The 11,755-nt window shown below is 37.6% G+C and overlaps 1 protein-coding gene across 2 annotated transcripts in view; it reads left to right on the top strand.

Annotated features, from left to right (window-relative positions):
• Positions 1 to 1,160: 1,160 nt before the first annotated feature.
• Positions 1,161 to 11,755, top strand: part of LOC109059169 (divergent protein kinase domain 2A-like) — a 30,621-nt gene continuing 20,026 nt past the window's right edge. Inside the window, exons 1-2 of one of the 2 annotated variants that reach the window (XM_042714081.1) lie at positions 1,162 to 1,583; positions 8,371 to 9,254. In XM_042714081.1, the coding sequence (XP_042570015.1) occupies positions 8,601 to 9,254 (654 nt within the window). In that variant the 5' untranslated portion in view covers positions 1,162 to 1,583; positions 8,371 to 8,600. Of the gene's footprint in view, positions 1,584 to 8,370; positions 9,255 to 11,755 lie in introns of both variants that reach the window. The other variant, XM_042714082.1, reaches the window with a different exon arrangement.

Genomic DNA, 11,755 nt, shown 5'->3' with positions numbered 1-11,755 from the left:
AAGATAATGTGGAATTATTCTGCTTCGAATGGTGAACTGGATGGGAGTATTTATTTTATGAAAGAAAAGAAGAAAATTCGCCTTACATTCATCTTTGAGCACTTTTACACCACACGGCACTTTTCCATTATAACAACCTACATATTTCTAACAAGTTTCAGCTTTTTTAAAAGTTGGTTATATGAAGGTCACATTAAAACTTTTTATCTATCTATCTATCTATCTATCTATCTATCTATCTATCTATCTATCTATCTATCTATCTATCTATCTATCTATCTATCTATTCTATCTTATCCTATCTACCATCCATCCATACCCACTAGGTGACAGCACATCCATCCATCCATCCATCTATGATAAATAAAATATTGTGTTTACACATTCTTATGCAACATAGAAGTACGCCTACATAAAAATCGAAGGGTAAAATCATTTTTTATTCATGTACCACTAGGTGACAGCACATACAAACATTTTCCTTCATCAGTACTGTAGAAGAATTTGCTATGGTTGGCATCCCAAAACCTTGTTGCTGTAATTATGTCTCTGTCGTTCATGATCATGTCAACATAAAATTTAATTATAGCGGAATCACTGTCTGTATATAATAAACAAACACATTCTCATTACTTGCATTCAAAAGGTATTTTTTTTTCTTCCCTGAAGGAACATTTGTTGTGGACTTATTAAAAGTATATTAGTATATGCTACTGTTATTCCTTTGTGTAATTTCAAGCAAAATACATATTAGTCTAAATATGCTTTGTGGGTTTAACCGAGTTATACAGGAACAAAATATGCGTGTTGCTTGTTATATCATTGATAATTCAGTGCAGGTTCTTCTCCTTTTCCCCTGTTTCAGCAGATGATTGTGTGTTTTTGGGAACTAATCCAGATCAGCCACTCGCTCTCCAAGCTTTGGCCCACAGTCGTCCTTTAGGAATATGGCCACATGCTTTTACAGACATCATTTGTGAGGAAATGGATTTCAGGGGACGACTCAGAAGTGCCACTCGGTCAGGCGGTTTGCCAACAGAAGCTCTCATTTCTTCCCATCATGGAAAACGAGGACAGTGCAGCGCGTAACTGGAGGCTGGAGCGGGCGCCATGACAACGCCCTCAAACCAATAACGTAAAGCGACGAAGGACGTCGTAAATACTGACTGCTCGGTGTTGGAAAGAGTCGGTCGCTGTGGATCATTGTTAGTGCTGGAGATCAGCAGCAGTGTGTGGAGACCGCACTCGATCAGACCGCTGCTCTCGGGATAGAAACGAGAGTCCCGCTCCAGAAGTCTTGCACATAGAAACGACCGATTCATATAAGAGATTGAGAATTAGAGGCTTGGCCACTGTTTATGTCTCTGGCTAGGTTGCTAACTGGCTGGTGTCCTAATGGAAAGAGCATCTGAGTTGGTCTGATGTGAGCCGCTGAGCGTCTGGATACAATGTTTCTCGTGTTTGTTTTCGTCGGAGCGTCTCTCGCGCTACAGAGTAACAGCAGCGCGAGCGCGAGCGCGATGATTCAAAGTAACCGATCCAGAGATTCGCTCCTTCAGGACTGACTGAAGAAACTCTCTCAGGTTTGTTGGCAGGTTTTTTTTTCTCCACCGTCTTGTTAAAGCGTCTTTCTTCCAGTCAGTTCACGTTTCTTAGTTGGCGTGAATGTAAATGTAAACACCTAAACTCTGTTTCTCACAACATTTACAACAAACCATCATTACGTCGAAAAAAACCACATACATGTATAAAAAAAATAATCAATAACTTCATTAATTATTAATTAATTAATCAGTATCTCTATTCTGAATACACGACGTTTAGAACAGTTCAATGTCATTAAAACATGTCTACAGCCAATAATTGTTAACTTCTTAATCACGAACGCCTGAAAAGTCACACACGTTGCTAAATATATGTTTTTTTCTTTTCTTTTTACAAAGAATGAAAACCCGTTTCATGATATGTCACTGTCAAGTCTAATTGAAAAGACAAGTTATAACACATACAGACTGATGTATCATGTCTTGCTCTCATCTTGTGTTCTGAAACGGCGCAGCTCAGGAGATCATGAAGTAGGTTTCAGATTTCTTGGCACTGATCTGACACTTGAAATAACATGATAGGATTCAGCTGCTGACCCCAGAGCAGTCTGAAAGATTTCTGGATTATAATGTGATTTACTAAGCATTAACACCCTTACACTTATTGATCAAGCCGGGACTTTTCAGATGTTTGGCTAACTGTGTGTTTATCCTGATAAAAGGCACGAGACTTTAAAGATTTTAGGTTAAATACATGAAGTTGCTTATTTCTTTCACCTACTTTTCTTCTTTTTTCCATCTCTAGCTAGTTTTACTTGCCCCAGGTTTCCCTTTAAAGAGCAGCCTTGCAAATAATATTACATTAATAAACAAATGTGTCAAACAAACTACATTTACATTTAGTCATTTAGTAGACGCTTTTATCCAAAGCGACTTACAAATGAGAAATGAGAAACTACAGAATAAAAATGCTGTTTAGCATGTTATATCATAGTTCATCTGGTTCATATTAGTAATTTATTAACTATTCAATTGCTATTCTTTTTTTAATAACACCATATGGGTTTATTTTAACAAAAAATAATACCTTACAAATGTTACTGTTTGCCTATTTGCCACCTCTGTCTGCAAAGTTCTGCTGTAATCTGATCATTCATTAATCACACTCACTGATGCAGAGTGTAAGTGAGAAAGCCACCCCTGTGTGATAAACCATAGCTCAAACTCACTATCAAGTGCTGACATTTTATTAAACATTTTTTATTAAGTTTTCATGCACCCTCTTAATGAAGTTAAGACATCATGTTGGCGGCCGACTGAAAAAGCGTCTGGCTGCATATAGTAATTGTGAAAACAAGGCGAACATTGTGTTGGATTCCACTGAAGCATTTGTTCGATTGTCTCTAGACAATACATTAATTTGCATAAAGAACTTTCTTACATTGGGATTTGTGTTTATTCTCTGGGAGTCATTTCAAAATATCCAGATCGAAAGCTTTTAGAGAAGCGTCGTAACCGCATCATTGAGTTTAAGATTCAGGTGTCAACTTTGAATGGGAATGCGGTTGATCAGTAATTTAGAGTGTTTTTATTTGTTAGTGTGTGAAAGAAAATTTGTTTCCATTCATCATTGTCTGTGCGGGTTGCTGGACCGAGGCGGCTCAGTTGTGGATGACTGTTTTTGTGATCAAACATTATTGAGTCCTGCAGTCGATAACCTTGGCAACTGCAGTTCTTCACCCAAGCGCCTCCAGCTCGGTATGTGCAAAGCTAATGACAAGGCCATTGTGAAATGCTTAATGTAATGGGAATGAAGTTAACAAAATCCACTCAGTACAGTCCCAAACTTAGACTCAATGTGTTAAGAATTAGGGGCAGGTATGTGTTTGTCATGTAATGGATTAAAAAAGGTGATATTTGTTTCCTTTTTAGTCAGAGGAACTATCATTTCAGATAAATAGACATTGTTATCGAGTACATTCCAAATATTTAGAGTTGGGATCAAATTAAAATATTCTGAATGCATGTTATTGATCTTGCTGTGAAGGATTCATCCATGATCTTGGCTGCAAGCTCTCGTGAAATCCTTAAATCCTCCACAATCCCACAATCAACCGCATCATCCACACCATCCGCCATTTTTAAATGCAATGCCAGCATCTCAAAAATCAAAACAACAAAAAACTAATAAAAAACAAGAATCAATAAAACAAAAACAAACTATCTTTTTCAGTAATTTGTTACTAAAGTAAAAAAATAAAATAAAAAAAATCTGTTCTTCATTAAGTGAACACAAGAATTGTATGTTTTTTTTTTATTATTTTGTTTATATGTACAGATAATTAATAGAAATGATTACCTACCTATCTTTTTACTAAAATATTTTAAATATGAAAAATGCTCCAAAGCAACCATGGTCAAGAGTTATGTGAATCACTGAATTTAAAATTTAAAATGGTTCTATTGAAATGAACATTGTGAACCGGTTAATGGACTTAAATCAGTGACACTCTAAATCAGTCTTCAAACATCTGTTTTAACACTAACGTGTTGCTTGTCTCAAAAAAAGAGGAAATATTGTGACACTAGTGTTAAAGAAACTCATTCAACATGGACTGGCATTTGCAAAGTTTTGCATAATCCAGTGTTTCTTTTTTGAGAATGAAGTAGCGATGGGTGGTTTGACCAAAAATCTGTATCACATTTTTTATAGGATTGTGGCAGTTTATAGTTTTTTTTTTTCTTGCTGTGCCTTTAAATTGATCAGAATGCATGAAAGAGTTGTAGAACCACTGCATTTTAATCACTATCCAAACAAAGATGCTGCATGAGCAGTTTTTGATTTAAATTAGATTGTATAGTATCACAATTTAAAGCAAAAACATAATCTGACTTTAAATTTATGAAACTATACTTCATAAAACATATCTGCATAAAACAAAAACAGTGGACATGCTGAATGAGGACCTACCTAGTGGAAGTTTGTCATCGGAGACAGGACAACAGAGTGACACATGAGCAGTGAATGAGCTTCATCTGAGCAGTGTTGGCTACTTTTTGATGTGTGTATGTGAGGCAATTTTGTTGCTAGATTTAGCAACTTTTCAGATTACCCTAGCAACTTTTTTCTTTCACAAGCACCTAGCAACAAATTTATCTTTATTATTATTATTATTATTATTATTATTATTATTATTTATTAACTTAAATTAAACCAACTTTTGGTAAGTGACTCGATAAATAGACACACATTTTCTTCTAAATTACACAAAAAGAGGAAACCAAAGATGCCTAGAAGTACATGCAGCATGTAAATTAAGTTAACTGCTATTTGCAAATGTTCAATGATAATTAGGTGTGCTCAGCTTGAAGTGGCGCTGCACAGACCGGATTTTTTTTTCTTTTTTGTAAAAAAAAAAGAGTGCATTCCATACCTTAATGGGCTCAGGTGGTTGCAGAGGAAGGATTTAAAAATTAAGAGGGATTTGTAATGTCAGCCACAAAAGTTTCAAATGATTACATTTTAAATCTGAAGAGATTTTGTTTGGAATAAAATAAAACGAACAAACAAACAAAACACAACAAAACAAATAAAATAAATAAATAAAGAAAAAAATAAGTTATTTATACATACTTAAATCAATAAATAAAATAAATGCAATCATTCAAAATGGAGCATATATCAGAAGCAAAATCCAATGCTGGCTCATTATCCCTTCTCTGTACTCAGAGTTTGTCGTCTGAGCCAGTTTGCTCATTTGTGCTGACTGTTCTGTGATACTGTGCAACCTTTCTTTTGGCAGATTCTGTGCTGCTTTTTATTGGTAAGTGGCATTCGGTGGCCCTCAGGCCTGGGTTTCCTACTTCACTTCACTGCCTGAACGGTGGGTGAAAGGGAGGAGATACTTTATGAGTAATGGTGTGGTAAGTCAAAACAGAGGCCTGTGGGCAGGATGGGGTTGTTGGAAATGAAAACATTTCATCAGTTGAAGTTAGAGTAAATTTGTCTGTTCGTGAATGGGGTGATCTGGTTTTCTGCATCATTGTTTCTCTAACTGTATTTGTCTTGTATACCTCCATAGCCCTATCAGTCAGGCACAAAACAAATATAAAAGAAGATATATGCACAGAGTTCCATCGTTTTGTCATCTTACCTATGTAAGTCAATGTAAGCCACCATGTGTAACTAATTTTACTTTATTAAAATTTGTTGGATTTCAGTGCGGAATCAATGGAAAAAAATAAATAAAAAATGTAGGGCTGAGAAGCTGGACATGACTTTGTCCAACGAGAGACAAGGGGAATGTAAAAAGTGTCTGTTATTGAAATAACATGCAACGATTAAGAAAGTAAACAGGGTCAGGTTTGATGTTACATTAAACTATATGTCTTAACTACAAGAAGTGATGATTTTATTGATTTTTTTTTTATTATTTATATATATATACTAAATTTGTAACTTCTGTTTTATGGGTTTAACAAAACAAGATAAATCTCCCTATGGAACTGCAGAAGAACCCCTTGGGAAACACATACCCACAGTTTGGGATTATTATTATTATTATTATTATTATTCTAGTGTTTTAAAGGCTTTTAGTGGTCTTCAGCTTGAAATATGAGAAGCTGATCATTTACCGGAGTGACAAACCATTTGGAAGGTTTGTAAGGATGTTTGGGAAAAGTAAAACCTAATTCTGCTGTCATTTTCAGTTTGCGTGAGTCTTGATCCAAATCATACCCCCACAGGCTTATCCTACTGAAGTCTGAAATGAGCCCTGTAAATGTCAAAGTGAAAGAATCAGCAGGAACCTTTGCAAAATGCTTTCGTTTACCCCACCAAACCTTTCAACATGTCATTCATTTAAAAGAGGCCCCTGCGTCCTGAAATATTATGATTGAGTTTCCGTGACTGTGGGTGGACATGGACCTGACTGCTGGAGCGAGAACTCCTTAATCTGGTGCAGTGTGAAGCAGGCAGCGCGTGCAGTGAAGCTTGTTTGCTTTCGCTCTGCCAATCTGTACTCAAACCAACGGCAGTGCATCACATGAAGAAAAATGTGCAGTTTATCTTTGTCTCTGCTCAGTGAGTGAAAAACCGGGGATGTCATTCTGTTAAATGGCACGCAGAGATCATATCATGTTCAGTTGTTTTATGATCGTTCAGTAAATCTCATTCTCTGTAATAGGCAGTATGCACGCACTTCTTATCAAGATCTGTGTTAGCCCTTCCTTTTGCTGCATTCGAAATGAGTTATTTCCCAGGTGTTCAAACCTTAATTGCTATTATATTATATTATATTGTACTAAATCAGTCTTTTCCCACAGTTAGGTTTTGTCTTCATTGTAGCCTGCAAGTTATATCCAACCAATGTTCTAAAAAAAAAAAAAAAAAAAAACATATTTTACTTCATAAAAATGACTCTGCTTTTTAGGACCATTAAGATGTTTCACATTGGCAGTAGAACCCTTGCATTGATTAGTTTCACATTAACTTTTAATAAGACTCGAGAACCGCAGTGAGAATTTGTTGTGAAAATGTTATTGTCAGTTGTCAAAAAGCAACTCTTAATTGTCCTTAAATATTCCAAATATAATTTATTTGTCTTTTTTTTGAGGTGAAATATGACCAGGACATGGTATAGTGAGATTTGCCATTTAACACCACTGCCTGATAAGGGCATTGCAGGACTGATATGAGTTATAATTTCTGGTGTCAATTCTCTCTTCCACCCCTCAGCAACTTGGATCTCACTTGGTCAATTAAAATGCACAGAAATTTGTCAACATGCTCGCTAATCATACTGTGACTCATCTACTAATAAGCACAGCTCTTGAAAGCCATCACTTTTAATAGGCATGGCGTAATGAGCTTTAATTGAAATTGGTCCATTTGAATGGTAAGCGGCCATATGAAAAAATTGGTGCTACGGGTCTGATTGTCTGCATGGAATCTGTACTTGGCTGGTAATAGCCTGTTTTACCATAGTCTTAAACTGACTCAGAGTATAAGGACAGCACCACGTGTAGGTGTCTGCTTCATATGCCTCATTTGCATGACTGTTGATGTGCTTCATCAGTATCAGTGACACCCCTGCATGAGATACATTCACATGGTGCTCTGTACAGTGCTGTTTCACCTCCCCACATTACCTTGGTAACACCAGGCTTTTTCAGAGGAATCTTCAAAGAGAGATTAAAACTTACCAGGGCAACTCTGATCAAAGGTTAAACTATGCTTGGCACGACACTTCTGGTAATACACAGTGGAGCACATCCATTTGAAAGTAGAAAGAGTCTCACTTGATTTGCAGGTGATGGAAACAATCACAGATCATTTGCTTTTATTGCTGATGAGCAGTATGGTAAACTGTTTCTGTGACATACCTTGTTTTAGAGGTGCCATATATTTCTTAATGTTTGTTCACTTTTTAAAACACTCACTTTTTTTTTTCTTTTTAATCCTTAGTTGTTAGGAGCTATTTTGAGGAAAATATGAGCCAGCACAGTCTGGTACAGAGTGTCTCGCCATTTATTGGTCTGGCAGAAATCCATCTCGTTACAGTTCAGAAAGCAGTGCATTCGCTCAAATGACCTGAACATTTCCAATTTGTTAAACATTTCAAAACAACACACAATCTTGGTTTTGCTTAGAGGTTTATACCATGGGAAAGCAGAAATTTCAGGTTGGGAGAAATGGAAAGTAACTGTTTAAATAGTGTGAAGTTGTCAGTAACAGGAAATTGGCATGTTCTTTGTCCCATGCTGTAGCCCTGGTAAAATGCAACTTAATATAATATGTTTGTTCTTTTTGTGTTCTTCTTTGCAGGCCAGCTTTTATGTGCATCGGCACTGTGCACTCCAGAGCAATGCCTATGAGAATGTCTTAGCCCAGCAAGCACTTGCAAGGGGGGACTCTGCTAGTTTTTCCCCCTTTGGGAACTCTAGTTGATGAGTCAACACTAGTGATGGAGATCCATTAAGTCCTGTCCCTGACACTATTCATTGCCCTTTCCCCCTTTACCCTTTACCCCTGCCTTGCCTGGCTAGTGCACAAACATGCTGCGCTTCCTCCCACTCAAGCTTGGCCGTTTGTACCGGTGTCTGAAGCTTCTTTTTGTCATTGGCCTGTTTGTCATCTTGCTGATGAACACGCACAACCTCTTCGCCTCTTTCCAAAAGAATGAACTCACCGACCGAAGGTTCATCAACCTCAACAAGTGCCCAGCCTGCTTTGGCACCAGCTGGTGTCGCAAGTTTATGAATGGACAGATATCTTTCGAGACATGGGGTCGTCTTCGCTTCCTGGATGTCTTCAATGTGAAAAACGTTTTCTTTGCCCAGTACGGGGAGCCTCGTGAGGGTACACGGAGGATTGTACTCAAGCGTTTGGGTTCCAACCAAGAGCTTACTGATATTGACCAGAAGATCTGCAAGCGGGCAACGGGCCGAACTCGTTGCGATCTTATCCAGGCCATGTACAAGACTGAGTTTGCCCGACTTAATGGGGACGTCAGACTCCTAACCCCAGACGTTGTGGAAGGCTGGTCAGATCTTGTTCATTGTCCGTCCCAAAGACTGCTGGACAGAATAGTCAGGAGGTATGCTGAGACAAAGGACTCTGGAAGCTTCCTCCTGAAGAACCTTAAGGACACAGAAAGGATGCAGCTGTTGATGACCTTGGCTTTCAACCCAGAGCCCTTAGTGCTTCAGGTAGGCTTTTTTCATGTTGTCTACTAACCCATCTCTCTCTGACAGACTCCCTAGGTCTGTAATATATCGCCTGTGTTGTAAAAGCCAGATCATAACGTATGCTCTTGAATTGCCCTTGATAATTCCGCCATCGGAATAGAACCTGTCAGTTCGGTGGGCTGCAAATAGGCTAAAAAATGTTGCTGTAAATTATAGGGTGTGCTACTTTCCCTGCCTCTCTGTTTCCATCCCTGCCTGCGTAAATTGTAAGCCACAATTATCGAGTTTGAAGTCCTGCCCCTGTTATCTTGAAGGACCTCAGTTGGGAAGTGTTTAATTGCAGCCTTTTAGGCCAAAGCTGGTGGATTTGGCTTGCCTTAATGCATATTTTAAAGAATTTTGAATTAATTAAAAACTTAATGGTCATTACGATTTTATTTCTTAATCGCAAAAGCTGCCTTGCAGAATAGGCTGGTTTCCTATCAGCACAGTTATAATGTATCTGAAAGTCACTGTACTGTTTTGGCCTTCATATATGCTTTTTTTTTCTCTTCTCTCCTCCTGACATACCATTTTACTTACTATCTTGACATAGCAATGATAATAAGGGCCACTATCTGACCAATTTTCAATACTGATTTACAATTGGACGATCGATTTCAATTTCACTTGTCATTGACCGCAGCTGGTAAATGCCCAGAACAACAAAAGAACACAAGCCCTTTGAAGACATTCTGTGTCTTGCTGACCTCTAATCTATCACAAGGTCCTGACACCCTCTGGCATTTGCTAAACAAAGGCGAGATCAACCCAATCTATAAAATCTGATTAGTTGTGTGTGGTTCCTGTCATTTGGTGGCCTCCTCCTTTGTCTGTATTTGTTTCTCACTCTCTGCTTCTGCTTCTTCTGCAGTGCCTCTCTTTCTGCCATCCAGATAATTCCATCATGTTTGTAATGCCATAACATCATCAGTTCAAAGCACTCTGTGATTTATTATCCAGTCCTCCGGTCCACTTCCAGGACCTCTTCTCCTTCCGTCTATCTGTGATTCCGCCCATCATTATTCTGTTTGAGCTGTTTCTGCATGTTTTCCAGTGCTCATAAATAGTTCATTCTGTGCTGAACTTGTGAACCATTGGCATGGGAAATCCCTTCCCCCTGGGAGTACTCTGGATAACCTGAACTCTCCAAGCACCAGAGGAGCTTCTGGTAGATCCTGAAGGGTGGTTTAGTGCCTTTGGCTATTCCTTAAACAAGAAACACTGTAATATTTCAGGAATAGAATGAAATGAATGGTTGCGCACCAGTTCATTAAGAATTGATGGCATCTATGCTGAGTGTACACCAAGCCGGAGACCATTCTCTTTTGTTTTAGAAGGCTAGACTTTCATTTCTTTCAAGTACAACCTTGTAGTTTTAGCATCCACTGTGGTCTGTGGTGGAACAGCGATGGCAACAGATCACAATTAACATATATTTAATCATTCATCTATATACAAGTTTGAGGAAGCTACTTTAAAGTAGTTTGACCAACCAGAGTTTAAAAGTAGTTAAACTACAGGAAATCTATTCCTTAAAAAAAGATATTTGGTTAAAAAGCTACTAACGAAAAAGGAACTACCACTCTGAATTATGTGAGCAATATTTATGTGAGCAATATTTCAGTGTATTTACCTGACACAAGAAGATTTTAGTTAGTGTGCCAGCATTAAACAAAGATATGTTCACTACATACAATGAATAAAATTAGAAGGGGACTCTCTGGGACTTCACTACACTACATACTGTATGATAAAAAAGATAGTTTATGAGAGTGTTTGATTATTACCTCACTTGGTTGTAAAATTTGTTTAAATGCAATTTATAAACAAACAGCAATGTGAATTTTTGTTGGGCTACACTGCTAATTCTATGCAAAAGTTGCGTGGTAATAGGAAAGCTACACTACACCAATAGTTTAAGCAAATGAGCTACTGCCATGTTTCTGGCAAATTTAGTTACATATCTACACTGTTCATGTATAATTGTATTTACTGTATTCTAAGGTACTTTAAATAATACCACAAAATTAGCATCCTTCCTTGTCCAAAATACCACATTACCGCTCTAGTGTCCATCTTATTTTTAACCTTATTTTTGGGCGCAGCCATTTGTAAATTTAATGTGTCTGGCTTCTGGTCTCATTCGCTTCCAGCTATTTTTAGCTGTACAAAACAGCTCGTTTTGCTGCTTGATATTGCAAACTGTTGTGACTTGCTTTATTATTTTAATGTATTATAATAATTAGGAACACGCTGGTTTGTAGTGCAAACAGTTTTACCCTTTCAACCCTCTACATTGCGAGTAAATGACTTAAATATGTGACTAAATCTTTACTCTGGGTGACTAAATGATGTCTAATATTAGCCAATGGCTAATAAATTCTCAGATTTTACTCACCAGTGTGTGAGTTGGAGGCTAAGTATAAGTTTAGCACAGATATATTTTCACTCTCTGAACACTGACTGAACGTTTCACTCTC

This window comes from Cyprinus carpio, chromosome A24, assembly GCF_018340385.1.
Source record: "Cyprinus carpio isolate SPL01 chromosome A24, ASM1834038v1, whole genome shotgun sequence".
Taxonomy (NCBI): Eukaryota; Metazoa; Chordata; class Actinopteri; order Cypriniformes; family Cyprinidae; genus Cyprinus; species Cyprinus carpio.
The sequence above is the reverse complement of the archived record's forward strand: the minus strand, read 5'-3'. Positions and strand labels throughout refer to the sequence as shown.